Source organism: Myotis lucifugus, unplaced genomic scaffold, assembly GCF_000147115.1.
Source record: "Myotis lucifugus unplaced genomic scaffold, Myoluc2.0 scaffold_387, whole genome shotgun sequence".
NCBI lineage: Eukaryota > Metazoa > Chordata > Mammalia > Chiroptera > Vespertilionidae > Myotis > Myotis lucifugus.
Genome location: NW_005871435.1, coordinates 390,747 through 410,252, shown reverse-complemented (window position 1 = coordinate 410,252; position 19,506 = coordinate 390,747). Strand labels below are relative to the sequence as shown.

Genomic DNA, 19,506 nt, shown 5'->3' with positions numbered 1-19,506 from the left:
CACGACAGCCCTAGAGAGAGCGACTCAAGCTGGAGACTCCAGGACAGACCCACCCGTGTTTAATGACATAAGAATTGTGGAAACAGTGGGCATGGCCTAAGGACAGGGGTTTGGGGAGCTGTTCTGGGGGCGGGTGATAAGGTATAGGGTGGCCCCACTGCCCCTATCCCAATTCTGGAGTTGGAGTGGAGATGATGGGTTGTCCCATTTGCTAGTCTGAGCTGATGGATGCTCTATTTGTCTCCTGGCCAAGGCCCTGTATCCAGGTGAGGGGCCCTTCCTTCTGTTCCTGCGGCTGGGATTCCAATGGCCACCTGGGCATTCTTTTCACCGGCTCTGGGATGAGAAGCCCCTCCTTAGACCCAGGACTCCTCCTCGGGTGGGAGCGGATCCAGCTGCTGAGGCCCCAGGCTCTCCGAACGTGGGGGTCTGCTCTCCAGTGGAACGGCTGCCTCTTTCTCCTCCTTTCCTTCCTCTTTCTCCCCTGCCCAGGCTCCATCCACCAGGCCTGCCTCCCCTCCCTTCCCACCCAGCGCTGACACCCTTTCCAGCCTGCCGCTTGGGGGCGCCCTGGCTGGACCCAAGCGGAGGTAGGCCAGGGGTTTGGGGATTCGTGAAGGCCGCTCCTCAGGCCTGTGGTCTCTCCGGGGCCGGAGTCTGAGCCTCAGCTTCAGCTTGTAGATAGATGGTACTCTTCGGGGTGTCCGCAGTGTTCTCTTGCCCTTGCCTGGACGTGCCTTGGCTTTGTCAGAATTTGGGTCCAAGGGCGAAGGTGTGGGGGCTTCCAGGCTGGCAGACACAGGAGGGGCTGAGCAGTCCTGCCCTCCTGGAGCTGGGACCTTCCTCATCCTGGTGTCCTGGGCACCCAGGGTTGCCTTTGTCCTTGGCCCACTCTCTCTGGCTCCCAGTTTCCCCTTTGGGCTTCCTGGGCCTGTGGTTACTGCCAGCTTAGGGGAGCCTGGAGGGGCAGCCTTCCAGGCACCCAGGTCCACTTTAATGAGGGGTGGAGGGCCCTGAGCCAGTTCTTGGATGACTTTGTCATAAGGACCCCCAGGCTCAGGCCACCGCCCACCCAGGCTGGGGACGTAGACTCCACTGCGAGGGATGAGCCCAGAACCTGGGCCCCGGGGGTCGGCAGTCCCCACCTCTAGCAGCTTCATGTTGGCCAAAAGCTCCTCCTCAAGGCTATGGCAGATGCCTGGCTTCTTGATCCCACCCAGGGTCAGGGGCGTGTCCAGGCCCCGGGACTCTCCGGCTTCTGCTGTCACCCAGACGTCCACCTTCTGGACCCCTTGCCTTCCTTCCACAGAGCAGTCCCCACGACTGGACCCAGCCAGGCCTCCAGTGGCAGCCCCTGGTGGTACGGAGCTTCTCTCCAGTTCTGTTGTAAGACCTCCACTTGCAGTACCTGGAAAGCTTCCTCCTGGAGTGGGAGGTCGGGCAGGGGCCAGCTGGACAGGGATCTTGGTGGGCCCTTTAACAGGGGATGGAGAACGGACGGACACTGGCTCCCTGAGCTGGGAGGGAGCATCACCCCGAGGCGGCTTCCTGGGGTCCATGGGCCTGGCTGACGAACTGGAGTAACGAGGCAGGGGAGATGGTCCTCTTGCTGGGGTCCCTTTGGCAGTAGCCTCAGGGGCTCGGAGTCTCTGGGGGGTGGGGGTCCTGGGATGGGTTCTCCAGCTGTCTGTCTCCTCATGAACCCAAGATGTAGGAGTCCTTCCCCTGGGGAGCTCAGGGGGGTGTCTGTCCTCCCTCTTCCCTGAGGAGGTGCACTGTGGGTCTCGGCCCCTGGGGGTGGGTGAGGATTGGGGGCTGGGTGAGCTGTGCCCAGCTGGCAGCTGCCTCTCAGGTGGGGCAGGTGTCTTCTCCTGGCGCCTGAAAGGGAGAATCATAAGGCTGTCAGGGTCGCCTAATCCAGCCCCCTGGCTCTGGGAAGGGCTGGCCTTTCCCCAACCAGAACTCCAAGGGGGCCAGACTTCATGTGGAAGGAAACAGATGTTCCCTCTCCCTCTGTGTCTGTCCAAGGGTATTCCTTATGGCAGATACCGTTTAACTTTATTCTCCATCATTTCCCTGTAGCAGGTAGAAAGCAGCCTGGTCTGCACCCTGGGTTACTTCAAACCCAGCAACTTCAGGTCACCAGTCTTAGGTGGCAGGGGAGTCTTAGTGTCTGCTCTACCATGAAATGGCAGAAAGGCCTTGCATAAGCCTATTCCTTTTATGGGCCTCAGCTTCCTCATCTGTGAAATGGGAGCACATGAAGTAACTAGATAATCCCAAAGGCATTGGGTGCTTTTTTGGTTCTGAACACCTGAGGTCTTGTTGGGGTGAGGGTACTGCCAAGAGACTCATTCCCTTCATCTTGGGGTGGGGTGGCCTCTGAGAATGTGGGCTCCAAAGGAGAAAGAGGCCCTGCCGTCCCTCCCCTGTACCTCAGGAATGGTGGTGTCTCTCTGAGGACCCCTGCCCCTGCTCACCATTCACTGCGAGGTGTGGGGGAGGAGGCGGGGGGCCTCAGCTTCCGGCCTGAAGAGGTGTATGTCTTCCAGTCCACAGGGGGCAGTGGGCTCTGAGAGCGGCTGATGGTCATCGTAGGCTGTGGCTGCCAGGGCTCATCCAGCACCCTCACTTCGTGCTGCACCGGTGGGACCGGGGGCTTCAGGAAGCTGCCTGGCTTGTGTGCTACCAAAACAGCCCCCCAGAGAGGAGAGGAGGAAAAGATGACATTCCTGCTGCTGGCTCTCGCCACAGCTGTTCCACACTCCACGCCCCATATTAGAGACAGTGGGACCTACAGGGGCAGGGACAGCACCAGTGCCAGATAGGGGTTCCAGGGATGAAATCCGGTGCGAGGGCTCAGCAGGGGACTTATTTAAAGCTGCATTTGTATTGCAAGTTCACATATTCACATATTTTACGTAGAATGAATGCTTATTAGGGGGCTGGTGGGGATTACTGGAGGACTAAGGACCCCTCCAGGTCATGCTTGGTGCCACCGCTGTGGACATCACAGCCAGGCCTAAGCCCTGCCAAGATGCACCCTGACCAAATGCTGATTCTCTGTGTTTGGCGCCATCCTGTGGCTAGAACTGGTATTGCACCATGCCTGCTCAACTGGCTTTCTAGAGCTGAGGGGGCACCACACCTGTACCTTCTATAGCATCTTCTTTTCTCCAGATCCCCCTCCTCCATCCCACACACCTCTTGCCCCTGGAGTTCATACCTACCTCCCACTTCCAGCCTCCCAACCCAGAGCGCAGGGAGGGGACTCGCAAGGGACTCACAGAGGGAGGTACACCTGCAGGGGTCGTGTTTGTCCAGATAATGGCCCAGGGTGTCCCAGCCGCCCCCGACACGCACCATCACGTGGTTCCGGAGGACCTGCAGGGGGGCAAGTATAAGATAGAGGGCAAAATGGAGAGTGCGCCCTCTTTCTGGACCAGCCTGCCGGCTCCCAGCACACACCCCACCCATGTACACATGCAAATATCCCCTGGTAGTTGGGCGTGTGCATATTTTGCCACCTGAGTCTCCACTGTGATGGGCATCAGATGGCACATGTTGTCAAGGGTGGAGGCAGGTCAAACAGAAAGTTGTCCCACAATGAAACCAGGCATCGCACAAGCACTGTGCCGTCTGGCACAGAGCCCTCCCTCTTCCTTCACGGTAAAGGGTCCCCCCTGTGCATGCTTGTACTAGAAACGGGGCCCTGGCTCTGCAGTGTGTGTCAAAGAATCGGGGGGCTCTGCCCCACTCCACTCGGTCACCCAGTCTCTCTAGGCCTCCATTTCCTCCGTTGAAAAGTGGGGCCACAATTCCTTGCCCCAACCTACTTCACAGGGCTGTTGGCTCAGGGCCTGGGTGAGGGCTTAGGGAGCTGGCTCTGTCCCCAGCTGTGGCCTGTGCCCTAAAGGGCTTGGCCATGTCCCTGAGCTGCAGGCCACTCCCCTGGGTACAGACTTTCTGCAGAGGATCAGCCAGGTATGGAGGGGGGGGGGGCACATTTCAGCTTGTCCTACTGCTCACGGTGCAGAAGGTACCAAGCCAGGCATCTGAGGGGTGACCTATGAGGTCTCTGTGGCTGGGCCATGCACTGGACACTAACTTGGGATTCTCAGGCCCCTTGCTCTGACCACGCCTGTGGGTGGAGTGGCGGTGATAGAAGTTGGGAGGACCCTTCATACCTCACTTCTGCCTGGGGACCCCTCAGAATCAGGCTAAGTTGGAGGCAGATGGTGGGGGTGGTTCTGGCTGCCCCAATGGAAGCAGGGGATAGGCTTGCCAACTTTGTGAGGAATCTTCTGGAATTTTTCCAGGGAGAGGAAGCAAGCCTCAAGACCTGATACGCTGGGATGAACGATGACTTCCTATTCTAGCCCTCAGGCCTGGGCAGGGTCCCATGGAGGGAAATCCTAGTCTGCTGACCCTGGGGCCCTTCACCCCGACACTTACCCGGATGAAGATGAGGGTGTTGGAGTCCCCCACACGGTACTTCCCCTCGGACACCTTGACCATGGAGAACTGAACTGGGCATGTGCAGTGGCTCACGAGGTTCTGAACCTGTGGGCAGTGGGCATGGGCTCAGCCCTCCTTCTGCACTTGTGCCCAAGCTCCCCACCCATGCCAAGCCCAGCCCAATGGGGGGCCTTCCTCTCCCCAGAGCCAGCCCAAGGCTTCTGCTGAGGTCAGGGCTGGGGGCTGAGAAGTGAATAGGGAAGACTTTCCCTGAACCAGCGAGAACAAGACCTGGAGTGGTCACCTATGACCCAGCGCCCACGTGGTCAGCTGATGAGGGTGGTGGAGTGGAATGATGAAGAAGGTGGGCCTTGGAATCTGACAGGTGCTGGCAGTGTCGGGGTCCTGCCTCCACTGTGTCAGAGGCTCTGGCCAGTTAAGGAACCTCCCCGACCCCAATTCCTCAGCGGTAGAACCGGGCTAACACAGTAAGAGCTGACTCCGATGGCAGGCGCCCTCTGCAGACTGAACCCTTCATATGCACTTTCGGATCTAATGCTCATGTCAGTGGTAGAAGCCAGGTACTGTTACTGCCCCTCGCGACAGGAAGGCAGTGCGGGCACAGAGAGGTTAAATACTTTGCCCAACGTCACGCAGCTGCAAAGCAGCGGAACTCGGACTTGATCCCAGGTGTCAGAGATGGTGCCAGGGACTGTGTTCTTAAAAACCGTCTCACAGGGATTACATGAGCGAGGTGTAGAATACTGGATTTCTAATAAAAACGTAATTGAGGCCTAGCTACTACTATCTGTGATTAGGATTGAGATGTAAACCCGCTCTGTGGATTAGTGTGGGGTGGGAACAGGAGTTCAAAAAGGGGTGGCCCAGAGGGGACAGGAGGGGGAGGGGAGGGGAGGGGAGGGGAGGGGAGGGAAGGGGAGGGCGGGGAAAAGGAAGGCGGGGCCTTGAGGGCGAGTCCGGAGCCCTCACCATCCGGTCCAGGTTGCGGAAGTGGCAGGACCGGCGCCGGGGCGGAGCGGGCGGCGGGGGGTCGGGCGGGGGCAGGGCCAGCTCCTGCCGCAGCTCCTCGTCGATCTCCTCCTCCAGCTGCACCAGGGTGGGCGCCGCCACCCCGAAGCGCCAGGCCCGGCGGCCCAGCTCCAGCAAACACAGCACCACGTTCTTCACGTTCTTGCGCAGCACCAAGTCCTCCGTCTCGAACATCAGCACCTCTGGCAAGGGGAGGGGGAGGGGGTGGGTAGGCCGTCCGAGCCCCGCTGGCCTTTGCGGAGCCAGGCGGTGGGAAGTCTGGGTCCGAGGATCCCAGTTGACACCAGCCCCCGCGAAGGGTCTGGGCAGGATTGGTCCAGCACTGAGTGCAGACAGGGTGGCTCCCGTCACAGGAGAGGGCAGGTTGGGGATGGGAAGAAGTGACCCAGCCAAGCAAAGGACCCTGGGGCCTGGCTGTGAGACGGGGTGAGGCCAGAAGCAAGAAGCCGTTTGTTCTGCTTCCTCCTCTGACCTCCAGTAGCCTCCAGGCATCTCATCCTCTACCTCCAGCCCAGGTGTCAGGAGGCAGGGCTGAGTACGGGGCTGGGAGCCTGACCTCCGGGGATCCTTGACACTCCCACCCGCCAGCTGTGTTGCCTTGGGCTAGTCCCTGAGCCCTCAGTCTTCTCTTCTGTAAAATGGGGATATAGTCTATTTCATGGGATTGTTGTGTTTGCAGACACAGCCCAGCACATAGTAAGTGCTCAATAAAACACTAGCCTTGCTCACCCCTCCAACCCTGCCCCTCACTGCCTTGCCACCAGCCAGTAGCCCGGCCTATCCCTCCCCTCTGCCTCACACCCGCGGCCTTTGGCCTGGAGGATGGCACGACATCCAGCTCCCTCCCACTGCTGGTCCCAGGCCCAGGAGATGAGGGACCCTGACACTCTCTCCCCTGAGTCTCACAAGCCCCAGCACGACGGGCCCCTCCCTAATGTCCGACGCTTCCTCCACTGTTCTCTCAGCACCTCGCCCCAGCCTGTGCCCTCACCCACAGCAGCTTCTCTGTCACCAAACAGGGCTGCCCCTGCTGGTCCCCTGCTTTCCCCCAAACTTCATGCCTCGAGACTCAGCTCACACTTCCTTCTTCGATGCGGCCTCTCTCTGCCCCCACCTTCCACCTCATCAGGTAGCTGTTCCCTCCCCGGCGCTCACACCCCTCTCCTGAGCTTTTATCACAATGGGCTGTCATGTATGTGTCTGCTCACTCATCCGTCTCCATTCCTAGACCCTGAACTCCTTGGAACTGGGGATCAGAGCTCCCCGTCCTAGGGACGCAACATGTGTTTGTTGAACGAATGAATCATTCAACGAACACCTTTCTTTACCGAGGATTTACTATGAGGTGGGGAAACGGAAGGATGGAAAGGGATGAGCTGGCCCAAGGCAAATCTGGAAGGAGGACCCTGGCTGTTGGCCCTCAGTGCAGCCTGGGCCTCGGAGAGGAGGGGGGCGCCCAGCAAGGTAAGGGTCTGGGGAGGGGGGGCCGGGGGGGGGTACCTTGGATGCCCATCTCCTTGCGACACCACTCGATGAAGTTGGAGACGTTGTCCCGGGCCTGGAACGTGCCTGGCTGGGCGGCCCCATTGCAGGACACCCCGGCCCGCGGCACGGGAATCCTGCGGGCTCGGGCAGGCGCCGCAGCCAGGAAGGCCAGGGCGGCCTCGGTGATGGCGTTGGCGTGCCGGCACAGCACCAGGCCCGTCTCCAGCACCTGCAGGAAGTTGGCAGCACTGATGTCCAGTCCATAGAGATCCCGGAGCCACTCGGCCAGATCCTCCTTCATGGCTTCCAGGTACTGCTCGCTGGACTTAAAGGGCCGGACGCTGCGCACTGGAGGCCCTGGGGTCCCAGACCTCCTCCCTCGTCCCCCGCGCTGGGACATGGCTTGACCCTCAGCGGAGGAGGAGGAGGAGGTGGGCACCTCTTCTCTCCTGCTCTTTGTCTTCACTCCTGCCACCTGCTGTGTCTTGGCTGGTTCTCCCTGACTCCCGGTTCCCCTTCTACCCCGGGAGAGCCTCGGATTTCAGGTTCTGCCACTTGCCACCGGCTTCAGCCGCCTCCCCCAGGCTGGCCAGGTCCCGCCCCCTCCCCGCATCCCTCAGTCCCTGCCAGGACTTTCCCTACTTGGTGGCCCTGCAGCAACCTCACTCTTTGGCTGCCCAGTGGACCCAGAGTTGGCCCCCTGCCAGGACAGATGGAAGTGAGGACACTCCTGTCTCCCCTCCAGGGCTGGACAGGTCCCGCTGGCTGCCTCCCACCCCCCACCGCCAGCCGGACCTCAATGGAGCCTGGCCTGGCCTCTCCACCCTCCTTTCTTCTCTCCTCTCCTTGGAGACAGCGGCTGCTACAAACACTCCTTGTTAACTCTTCCTGGCAGGCAAGGACTGCCCTGCAGAGCCCGCCCTGGAGCTGGAACAGGGAGGAAAAGTAGGGCTGAACACGGTGGAGGCTTCTGGGGCCTGGGGGGCAGGGAAGGAGGGCCAGGGGTGCCGCGGTGGATAGTGAGCACTGTAGGATGGGGATGAACACACACGGTGACAGAGTCTAAAGACATGAGTTTAGCCCTGGACCCTCCGCTAAGTCCCTCTGTGACCTTCCTATGCTACCTAGCCTCTCTGTGCCTTAGTTTTCCCACGTGTAACATGGGAAAGCTACTGTCTACCTCCCTGGGGTGTTGTGAGGGTGAGGAATAAAGGTATAATGTATGTGGAAAGTGTCAGACTGTAAGAACACACACGCTCGGGGCAGGGTGGGTCCCAGCTCTCAGTGATTGTCCCAGCATCCTGTCTACACACCGTGACCCCCCCCCACCCCCCGCACTTTCTTTTGAGAATCTGCACATCCCTAACTCTACCCACATGATTCCTCCACAGTGGGCTGTCGCTCATAGTACCTCACCCCAGGGCCACAGCAATGCGTTCATTCAACAAGTATGTCTTGAGTACCTACTGTGTGCCAGACACTATTAGGCCTAAATCTAGAGCAATCAATGAGGCCCCTGACTCGATGGAGGCTGCTTGCATGTTAAGGGTGCTGCTTGACAAATAGCAAACAAATAAATCTATAGTGAGTCAGACGGTGCTAAACACCAGGGAGAAAACTGAAGGACTAAAGAGATGGGTGTGTGTGTGGAATTTTATATAAGGTGGTCGGGCAAGGCCTCACTGATGTGATGATATTGAACGGAGACCTGAGAGAAGTAAGGGAGCAGGACCTGCAGGGATCTGGGGGCAGGGTCCTGGGGCAGAGGGAACAGCCAGTGTAAAAGCTCTGGCAGCCTGGCCTGCATGGCTCAGTAGCTGAGCATCGACCTATGAACCAGAAGGTCACGGTTCAACTCCCAGTCAGGGCACATGCCTGGGTTACTGGCTCTATCCCCAGTAGGGGGCGTGCAATAGGCAGCCAATCAATGATTCTCTCTCATCATTGATGTTTCTTTCTCTCTCTCCCTCCCTCTTCCTCTCTGAAATCAATAAAAAATATTTTAAAAGCTCTGGCAGGAGCCTGCTTGGCATGTTCCAGGAATAACAGAGGTGGGATATGGGGCAGAGAGGGAACGGGCAGAGCATGCAGGGCTTTTCTTGACCTTTTAGAGGGGAAGTTTCTTTCAATTCTAAAGGCATCAAGGCCTGATGTTTGTCCCCAAGAAAATCGGAGCAGCAGGAGGCCCTAGTTCCTCGCTTATATGATCCTCTCAGCGGGGTTGAATGTCCTCATGCCAGGCAGCTGGGTTTCCCCTGAGCTGAGGCAGTGAGCTGGCCGTGGGTGAAGTGGGGTGCAGGGCTGAGGAAGGATAGGTATGGGGCACGGGTACAGTGTTTTGGCCAGGTTCAAGCCTCGGACTAATGAAAGGACAGGGTCCTCTCATTGCCACGTGCAAGTCCCAGCTGGAGGGCAGGGCCCTCCCAGCACAATTATAGCCAACGGCTGTGGTTGTAAGCTTGAACCTATGGTCCGAACACGTGGCCCCACGTGCCTTGTGATAGAGTTCGGGTGCATGTAGTTGAGTGAGGTTGAAACTCACGAGAATGCTGTAAACAACGTGATCACGCCCCTACTTTGCCTCATGGCATCTGCTATAAAATAAAGACACGGCTTGTGGGTGCTGGCGCTGTCTCCTCATCAGGGAGGCAGCGTCCCGTCCCACCGAGACCCAGCTATTATTCTCTTGTCTGTCTTTCCTTAATCCTTTCACCCCCCCCCCCCTACTTGGGATCACCCTTAGTCGTGCTGTCGTGGCACAGATAGGGATAGAACAGAAAGGGGAGGAGAGAAAATAATGATACAATAAGCAGTGCTCTAGGTGGATGCTGTGGGCCGGGTAAAGTGGTTCTGTACCACATCTGGTTTACAGATGAGGAGGCTGAGGGTCAGAGAGAGAACATGCTGAAGACCAGACACCTTTAAGTATATATATATATAATTGATTTCAGAGAGGAGAGAGATAGAAACATCAATGATAAGACAGAATCATTGATTGGCTGCCTCCTGCACGCCCCCTACTGGGGATCAAGCCCACAACCCCGGCATTTGCCCTTGACCAGAATCAAACTGGGACCCTTCAGTCTGCAGGCCTATCCACGGAGCCAGACACCTTTTATATTTATGTGCTAGAGCCCTAGTCTGTTTGGCTCAGTGGATAGAGCATCGGCCTGTGGACCAAAGGGTCCCAGGTTCAATCCTGGTCAAGGGCACGTACCTTGGTTGCAGGCTCCTTGGGCCCTGGCCCTGGTTGGAGGCAACCAATCGATGTGTTTCTCTCACATCGATGTTTCTCTCTGTCTTTCCCTCTCTCCTCCACTCTCCCTAAAAATCAATGGAAAAATATCCTCGGGTGAGGATTAACAAAAAATAAAATAAATATATTTATGTGCTGGAGCTAGGTTTGAACCCACCCTCTACTGTCTTTTAATAATGCCGTTTCACGAGGTAGGTAGGGGATTTCTGGGTGGAGGCCTAGAAAAGGCAGATTCCTGAGTGGAACCATATGGGCAGGTGAGGTTCTAGCCCCGCCCAGGTGATCCAACTGAAGCCCTGGAGACCAGACCAAGTTCTATGGGTTCTGCTACTTCCTCTCATCCTAGGCTCTGAATAGGCGAAGAAGGCAGCATCACCTTGGGAAGGATGGATAAGGACGGTAAGTGGGGCTGGAGGCAGGGTGGGGCCAGAGGACAGGGTCTCTTGACTACAGGGTGGACCAACCAGCTCATCACCATGGTAACCCCAGAGTAGAAGTCCAGCCTTTTTAAGATGATACCCATCCAGGTACAAACCCTCTCTTTTCTCTTTCCTGAATATGCTTGATATCTTGCTTCCTCTTCTTTACCTCCTGCGATTCGGACTTTTGTCTTCTCTGGCCTGGACCACAGTGGGTCTCCCTCTGTCAGTTCTGCGCAAGTCCCTGCATCAGAACATTCAGTGGCTCCCGCTGCTGAAGGGCTGTGGCCTTTGGTGTTTAGTGAGCGCGGTGGGATGGGGATGAAAGGGACACAGGGATACAGTCCAAACACATGAGTTTAACTCTGGACCCTTTGCTAAATGCCTCCGTGAACTTCATAGGCGACCAACGTCCAAACTCCATGGCCCGGCACCCAAAGTCCCAACCTTTCTTTCCAGTGCCCCCTCCTCCTGCGAAGTCAGCAGCAGCCCTCTCTGGCTGTGCAGTGGGTCTGGCCTTTCACAACCACAAAGCTCCAAGAACCGGCAGAATCTCTGGAGCAACTTTTCTTGGAAGGTTTCCAAAAACCTTAGATGAAATTCGCAGGCCCCTCCGTGACCTACCTCATCCCTCACCCAGCTGAGGGGGTTGTGAAGATGAAGGGACACGATGTATGAAAAGAGTCTAGGGTGGTGATTGCATGTAATTGGTGCTTAATAATGTGAGCTAGAATGCTAATGCGATTAGGATTCCCCTGTCTCCAACCTCTTTAGGTTAGGCAAGTGTTCTTCACCTTTCCAGGGCAAACCCCAGAAGTTGTGCCTCCTCTGTCACCCTCCCCCTTTTCATTACAAGGCTGGCTCCCCAGGTCCAGCTGACCGCAGGGCACACCAGGGTGCTGGGCTAGTGGGGCCAGCGGCGGCTGAATCTGGCTGGCAATTGGGGTCATGCCTGGAAGGAGGAAGAGACACTTTTCCCTAACTGGTCTGCCCATTGGCGGCCCCTTTTTCTAATCATACGAGGTGCTGTGTGCCCACTGCCCACCCACCCTCCGCAGGTGATGCTGGGCTCCCTTAAGGCCAGGCCCACTTGGAAGAAGGAAGTCCCAGCTAGAAAACAAAACGTAAACAACCACGCGTTAGGATTCCAGCCAGTACACCATGTTTATTGACCGCCACGGACCAGCACCCACCCTAGAGCGAGTTAGAAATAAGGTGATGAGCCCTCATTGGTGCCAGGTTCGAAACTCTCCTTGCGGCCTCCTGTTCATTGCTTCCCGCTGGCCAAGCCCGCGTGGGCGCCTGGCACTCAGCGACCTCACACCTGCCTCACATCAACCCCTGAAAGAGGCACTACTCCCCCATTTCACAGGCGAGCAGACGGCCTTGTCTCAATCCTCAGTCCCAGGAAGCGCAGACACCTGGGCAATCAGGTGGGGTGCGGGGTGCAGCCAGGCAGACCCCGGCCTGGCCCAGGGAATCCTGGACGCTCTAACTTTCTCTCGGAGTCCTGCCGGCTCCTGCGCACGCACCATCCTGGAGGTGCCTTTTTTGGGGGGTGGGGGGTGGGGAAGAGTGGGGTTGTGGGCACAGAAGAGTCAGGGTACGACCTTCTCTCCGCCCGCCCGCAGGCGTGAAGACCCCCTTGTGGAAGAAGGAGCCGGAGGAGCCGGGGGTCCGGGAGGAGGAGGCGGAGGAGGAGGGGTCGGAGGAGGAAGACGAGGGGAGGCAGCCGCCGGAGAGCGCGGCCGCGGGCGAGGCGGAGCGCCGGGAGGCGGAGGACGCCGAGGGCCGCGGGGGCAGCGTGGCCTACAGCCCGCTGCGCCAGGAGCCCAGCGCCCAGCAGGTGGCGCTGCTGCGGCGCGCGGACAGCGGCTTCTGGGGCTGGCTCCTGCCCTTGGCCTTGCTCCGCGGCCCCGCGGCCCCGGCGGACAGGTGAGGGCGGGCGCGCCCCGGGACCGGGCGGGCGGGGCCGGCGCGGCGCCCTGAGCGTCCGGGTGCCCGCCCGCAGGAGGCGGAACCTCCCGGAGGAGCCGTGCGTGCTGCAGACCCAGGGGCAGCCACCGAGCGGCGGGGGTTGCGAGCTCTGCGAGATCCTCTTTTGCAAGAAATGCAGGACCCTGCACAGCAACCCGGCCTACGTGGCGCACTGCATTCTGGAGCACCCGGATCTGGGTGAGGCGCGGGCTGCGGGCGGGGCGGGGGTCGCCGGGGGCCCCCGGAGCGCCCCCACTTAAAGCCTCTGTGCCCCCCACTCTCTCCTGACCCCCGACTCCCCGCAGCTTTCTCCTGTCCCTGACGCTGAGCGCGCTCAGCACAGCCCAGAGCTGCCCCTGCTCAGAGCCGCTCTCCCAGAGCGCCCCCCTCAGGCAAGCAGGCCCACCGTCCATGTGACGGTGCCACCAGTCACCTGTCGCCCACCCAGTGCAGAGCCCCAGGTCACCTGGAGCTCCCTTCCTCCCATAGTGCCCCTGGGGGCCCCCATCCCCCGGCATCACCCAGTGCCTGCTGGCCACCCTGGCAGAGCCTCACATTCATCTCTTGGGTATTGCAGGTCCTTCTGGCATCGCCCCCTAGAGAACCTAACCTCCGGGTTCCCTGCCCCCTCTGAGAAACCTGCTCTTTCCCTGAAATCGGTCAATAAAGCCGTAAGCTAAGTGTCAGTGCCTTGAGGCGGGAGCGAGGAGGCCCTGGTGAGGATGGTGAAGTTGACCCGCCTTCCCTTCTGCAGAAGTTCAAGCGGAGGGAAAAGGGCAGGCGGAGAGCCTCCTCCCTCCGCCTCCCTGAGGACTGGGCGGAGCAAAAACACATGCACCCAAGGGCAGTCAAAGGTCATTTTCCCCACTGCGCGGAGGAAAAAATGAAGGCACAGGGCCAGGAATGCCCGTGGGAAGCTGAGGGCTGCACTTTGCCAAACCATCCTCCCCGTCCCCGGAACCCCGGTCTGGCTGAGGTCAATGTGCGGAGGGCCCTGTGGGTGCAAATGCGGCCCCGGCAGGGGTGAGGGGAAGGGTCTGAGAGCCAGATGCTAAAGCCCTGAGGCTGGCTGAGCCGAAGGCAGAGTGCCAGGGGGAGCTGGCTCCTTCTGTAGGAATCCCAGCTATTCCCGACCAGCCAGGAGGAGCTCCTGGAATGCTGTGTGTGTGGCCTGGAGGATGGAGCCACTGTGAACACAAGCCTCCCCCAGGCTGCAGAGCCCCCAGCGCCTGCGGGCAGCAGTGAGGTCCCCCAGAGAGGCCCCTGCCCTCCCCCTGCCACAGGGGGTTCTCCATCTGGCCTGAATGGGGAGGGGAGGGTGCAAGGACATTTAGCTTTTAGAGGAGAGGTAGGCTCCCTTTTCACATCTCTCTCTCTCTCTCTCTCTCTCTCTCTCTCTCTCTCTCTCTCACACACACACACACACACACTCACACACTCTCACCCACACAGCCTGCCGGTCCTGGCTTGGTCAGAAGAAAGACCAGCCTCCACCTCACCAGCATCCATGCCCACCTGCTCTCCCTGGAAGCTATTCCAGAGAAGGCTGGTTTGTGCCTCCAGGCCCACCAGCCGGGGACCCCTCTATTCCAGCCTCCCACAAAGAGCTGCACTGCCTCTGTCTCCCTCCTGCTCTGGGTCCTGACCCCACTCAGGAACTCGAGGTGGGAGACCCTCGTACCCACCCCATCCAGGCTTTCTGGGGGCGAGGCCTCTGTTAAATATGACACAGTTCTCCAAGAACTGAGCCAGAAGGTCCTCAGGGGAAGGCAACAGTCTTGCAAAGTGGTCCCAACCGCTCTGCTGAGATCTGCATCCTCCCTGGTCGCCCAATGCTGCTGCCTCATAGACAGGACCTGCACCTTTAGCAGAAAAAACAAAACCCCCAAGCCTGAGGGAAGAAAGAGTCCTTGGGGAAAGGGCTGTGGAGTCTGGGATCCTTTTTGGCTTCTCCTTGGGTTGATCCCGGCCCCACTTCCATGTCCTGGGAACAGCGCCAAGACAATGAATGCACATTCTCCAGGGAACGAACGCAGACCAGCTTCTCTGCTGGGTCTTCTGCAGGGGGGCTCAGAGGCTTCCAAGACAGGCTCTGCCCCTGGGGCAGGGGACACACGTTGGCCATGAGAGCACCCAAAGTTCACTATGAGGTGGGGGTGCCTTCAGAACAGGGCGCCCCCCGAGTTCACATGCCAGCAGCCCATCCAGGGCAGCTCTGCGGCCCAGCGGCCCGAGGCCGTCACCCGCAGTTTGGTCTGGTCCAGGTGCCAGTAGCGGTCATCCCTGAAGAATATGACGGAGCCGTCTGGCTGGGGCAGGGCACCGCTGACCTCTTCAGGGACACCACCCCAGTCCTGCAGGCCTCGGGGGTAGTAGGGTTCCACCTGCAGCCCCCCTGGGGCCAGCACATAGTAGCGGGCACCCTTGAAGAGGACGAGGCGGCTCAGAGGAGGAAAGAAGAGGGCTGCGTCTGGGTGGCGAGGCAGGCCTCCTGCCCGGCACAGCTGCAGAGAACCCCACACCGGCTTGGGGCCCCGAAACCTCCAGCATCGGCTCCCTGCGGGGCATTGGGAGAGCCAGGGTGAGCTGGCAGCTCTCACCCTTTGGGCCTCCACCCCAACTCTGTCCCCCTGTACCTCTGTTCCTTCTTGCGTTGGAGCCCAAGGTGGCTAGTACTTGTGATAAAATGGATCATACTCATATTTGGTTATGAACCGTAGGGGAGGGACTGTTGTGGCCTGGGCTTCCAGCAGGTGTCAGCAGAGGGCAGATAGTGCTAAAGGACCATGTCTAGCCCCTCCCTGGGTAGCAGGGGGCGCTCTCCCTGGGTGAGGACTGGGCTCCAGGGAAGGCCAGGGGCTTCCTTCACTGCCATGACTCCCAACAGTTCTAGGAGGGCAGGGAGTGTTGTTCACGACTGTATCCCAACACCTTCAACCGAGTCCAGGCCATAGAAGGCACTCAATACTTGTTGAATGAATGAATGAATGAATGAACACTGTTTACTGAAGTAACATACTGCACACTGCTCAGACAGTATGTTCTTTTCATCCTTCTTCCCCAACAAACCTGAGGGATTGTGTTCCCCATTCAAAAAATTCAAGCTCCAAGAATTAAGTGACATGCCCAACCTCCTGCAGCCAGGATTCCAAGGAAGGCAGGACTTTGCAGAATCACAGAGCTCAGGAGTGGTCCTCTCTTCCCTAGAGCAAGCATGTCAAACTTGCCAGCTGCGGAGTTTGACATGCTTGCTCTAGAGTCTTCTCTGGGATTCTCCCACCCTCTCCCTCTAGAGCAGTGATGGCGAACCTATGACACACGTGTCAGAGGTGACACGTGAACTCATTTTTTTGGTTGATTTTTTTTTGTTAAATGGCACTTAAATATATAAAATAAATATCAAAAATATAAGTCTTTGTTTTACTATGGTTGCAAATATCAAAAAATTTCTATGTGTGACACGGCACCAGAGTTAAGTTAGGGTTTTTCAAAATGCTGACACGCCGAGCTCAAAAGGTTCGCCATCACTGGTCTAGAACAACCTGGACACCGCCCTCCCCAATCCACCACCAAAGGAATCTCCTGGTAGAGTTTCCCAGGCCACAGGTTGGGATTGGAATGGAGGTGCCTCCCCTCTATTGACCTTGGGCAGGACATCTTTCCTCTGTAGGTCTCACTGTTCTCATCTGCCCCAGGGTTGGTACCTTTGAAGAAGTAGAAGTCTCCATTCTCCAGTGACACTGCGGCAGCCTCAATGTTGGGGGGCAGCCCGGCCCACCTTTCCTGCAGCAGGTGGGGCTCTGAGACATTGCCATCAGCTCCCACCTCCCAGAAGTGGCTCCCTTGAAAAATGTACAGTCGCTGCTGCCTGTCTGCCCAGAGAGACGAGAGAGAGTTGAGCAGTGACCACCCGTCTCCTGCCTTCCTTCCAGGGAAGGTGCATTCCTAGAACCCAGCCTCCCAAGCTGACCAGAGAGGATGCAGCGGGCACAGTTGGGGCCGAAGGAGAAAGTAGTGTTTTGCTTGGCGTGGGCTTGCTACCTTGCAGAATCCCTGTGGCTGGAACTTCTGGATTTTATCATTTATACTCCCCCTTGCACTCCAGCTCTGGAGACCCCTGAAATGTGGGGAGGGAAGAGGAAACAATGCATGGGTGGAACCATCTTACCTACAGTGATGGCATCAAAGGAAGAGTGGCAATATTTAGGACCCTGGGTTTCGGGGCGCCTTCCCTGGGATCTGTGGGGGTCCCAGGCCTCAAAGTCAGTGAACAGTTTTCCTGGGAGCTGGGTAGTCACAGAGCCCCCCTGCGGCTTCCCTGCATGGGGGAGGGGAGAGGGGAAGAGCACACAGTGGTTAGGAGGGTGTTGTGGGCCCAAGACCTCCCCGTTGGTTCCTTTCATCATTGTCTGATGTGAGGGGCCGGGAAGGAGAGCAGGGGTAGGGTAAAGAATTGTCTTTGGTTGTGGGTGTTAACCATAGCACTAAACTCAGAAGCCCTCGCTCCTATCACAGTCAAAATTGAAGCGGGGACTAAACCAGGGTTCGGAACTAAGGAGTGCAGCGTGTACTCTCCTCTGAGTCCTGGACAAAGCAGATGGCCTGCAGGCAGAGTCCAGGGGCCCAAGCTGTGTTAATTACAGCTCTGAAGATAATTACACCACGACACTTCACTTACGAGAGGGAGGCAGAGTCCAATCAGCTTAGAATTTGGCACCAGCTCCTGAATCCTGGTCTGCAACTTCCTAGCTGTGTGACCTAGGGCAAGTTACCTAACCTCTCTTACCCGGTTCTCCTCATCTGTGGACAAAAAGATACTTACCTCATGTGTGTTTTGTGTGTTAAGTGCCTGGTCCACAGTAGACCCCCATGAAATAGCAGCTGTTATGATTACATTTGTGTAGGTTTCTTAGGCTACAAAGCATGCTCATACTCACTAGTACAGCAACCCTGTGAGGTAAGCAGGACCTCAATTATCCATTCTCTCAGAAGGTAAAACTGAAAGCTCTCAGCGGGGAAAATGCTTTGCTCAAGAGCAACTGCTAGTCAGGAATGGAACAGAGACTTGAACCCAGGGCTCCTGGCCCTGCCCACCGCACCACGCACTCTGAGGGAGGCAGCCCAAGCGGCGAAGGGGGGGGAAGGTTAGGGGATAGAGCAGTGGTTCCCAATGTGGGGCACATGCCCCCCGGGGGAGGGGTGATTGATTTTAAGGGGGACAATTCAAGAATGAGTTATTAACCATGAACTTTTTGCATTTTATGGTTCTAGGGGCCTTATATACAGTATATAAATATATATTGTGACATATTTATGCATTTCAGTTCTCTATTATATGTTTTGAAACTTTATTTGCTATTTTTTCATATCACTTCATATTTTTTTAACCATTTCTTAGTGATTTCATTCTCAGTACTTCAACTGTCCTTTCATTCTTTTATGTTTCTCTTTCATGGATGCCATGTTCTTTGGAAGTTTGTTTAGACCAAGTTAATGGCCTTTTAGGCTTCCTCCACGTGAATAGGAGTTCACTTTTTGAATAATAAGCATGGCCAAAAAAAGGTGGGGAACCACTGGGCTAGAGGGAAATTGCAGCTGGGAGCAGGGATGAGGGCTCTGGCGTATGGGGTGGGGAAGAGGTGAGTCTGAGGATTGGGTCAGGGTGATGGGGCAGGACTGTGCCCAGGAGTTCGTTGGGGTTGATCAAGGGCAAGCATGGGGGACAGGGGGTAATAGTTAGAGGTTTTTCAGATCTCAGGAGCCTGAGGATTTGGAAGGACCCGTGATGGGGGAGGCCAGATGCCTGCGCTTAGGAGGGGAGATCCCATTGAGGAGCCCGCCGCGCTGCAGGCAAGGGCGGGACCGGGACCGGGGCCGGGGGCTCACCATACAGACTCTGCACGGCCAGCACGTCGTCCCAGCTGAGCAGCGCGTCGCGGCCCAGCCGCTTGTAGTAGGGCGCCATGAGCGCGCGCGGCGCGGGCGAGTGGGTCAGGCCGAGCGTGTGGCCGATCTCGTGCGCCAGCACCACGAACAGGTTGCGCCCGCAGCGGCAGCTCAGGAGACCAGCGCTCGTCCCGAGTCGAAGTGCGCTTCGCCTCGGCGAGAGCAGAAAGGCGTGCGCCAGAGCGCCCCCTGCAGGCGCGCGGAGGGTTCAGTGGGCGCCCCCGCCCGCGAGGGCCCCGCGTTCCCCCCGCCCACCGCCCATGCCATTGGAGTGTGCGGCTGTTTTCCGCTGCTTAATTTCCCTCCCAATTCCGTCCGCAGAAGCTGAAGTGTGGAGCGGTGACCACAGGACAGATGTGGAGTATGGACGCTAGGGGGCAGAGCGGTGCACATACCGCTTGAGGTCAAACTGCCTGGACAGATGTGGAGTATGGACGCTAGGGGGCAGAGCGGTGCACATACCGCTTGGGGTCAAACTGCCTGGGTTCCAACCCTGGTTTTACCATTTACTAGCGGAGTGACCCTGGGCAGGTCTCTCAACCCCTCAGTGATGACCATGAAGTCCTTCCTCACAGGGTTTTTCTGAGGATTGAAAAGACGTGTGTGTGTGTGTGTGTGTGTGTGTGTGTGTGTGTGTGTGTGTGTGTGTGTGTGTGTGTGTGTCTGTGTTCCATACACCTAGTGCCTAGCATATGATAAATGCTATATAGTTATTCCTTTTTAACAGGTCTTGGAGTAGGTAGAGTGGTTACCCCAGAATGGAGCACGACGGGACCGGGTGGGGTGTTGGTAATGTGTATGCATAGTTTCTTTAATAAAAAGTATATGTATTCTTGTCCGGCTGGTGTGGCTCAGTGGTTGAGCACTGACCCATGAACCAGGAGATGATGGTTGGATTCCCAGTCAGGGCATATG

General features: G+C 57.7%; 2 protein-coding genes across 2 annotated transcripts; one reads left to right on the top strand and one right to left on the bottom strand.

The window, feature by feature from the left end:
- Positions 1–42: 42 nt before the first annotated feature.
- GAS2L2 (growth arrest specific 2 like 2) lies at positions 43–18,777 on the bottom strand. The gene is made up of 9 exons (XM_014467313.2): positions 18,532–18,777; positions 16,814–16,963; positions 16,350–16,513; positions 7,009–7,222; positions 5,449–5,690; positions 4,456–4,563; positions 3,288–3,384; positions 2,481–2,685; positions 43–1,878 (listed from the first exon to the last, which is right to left on the bottom strand). The coding sequence occupies exons 1-9, from the start codon at positions 18,608–18,610 to the stop codon at positions 357–359; spliced, it is 2,781 nt and encodes a 926-aa protein (XP_014322799.2). The 5' UTR covers positions 18,611–18,777; the 3' UTR covers positions 43–356.
- CUNH17orf50 (chromosome unknown C17orf50 homolog) lies at positions 10,636–12,905 on the top strand. Its single transcript, XM_014467321.2, has 3 exons — positions 10,636–10,648; positions 12,300–12,603; positions 12,680–12,905. The coding sequence occupies exons 1-3, from the start codon at positions 10,636–10,638 to the stop codon at positions 12,903–12,905; spliced, it is 543 nt and encodes a 180-aa protein (XP_014322807.2).
- Positions 18,778–19,506: the final 729 nt, after the last annotated feature.

Bases quoted from the DNA above. Each gene is read 5' to 3' on its own strand.
- CUNH17orf50 (XM_014467321.2), top strand. The intron at 12,604-12,679 runs GTGAGGGCGGGC...GCCCGCCCGCAG, and splicing joins CCCGCGGCCCCGGCGGACAG to GAGGCGGAACCTCCCGGAGG.
- GAS2L2 (XM_014467313.2), bottom strand. From the start codon at position 18,610: ATGGCGCCCTACTACAAGCGGCTGGGCCGCGACGCGCTGCTCAGCTGG. The intron at 5,691-7,008 runs GTACCCCCCCCC...TCCCCTTGCCAG, and splicing joins CAAGGAGATGGGCATCCAAG to AGGTGCTGATGTTCGAGACG. The intron at 3,385-4,455 runs GTAAGTGTCGGG...GCCCCCCTGCAG, and splicing joins ACACCCTCATCTTCATCCGG to GTCCTCCGGAACCACGTGAT.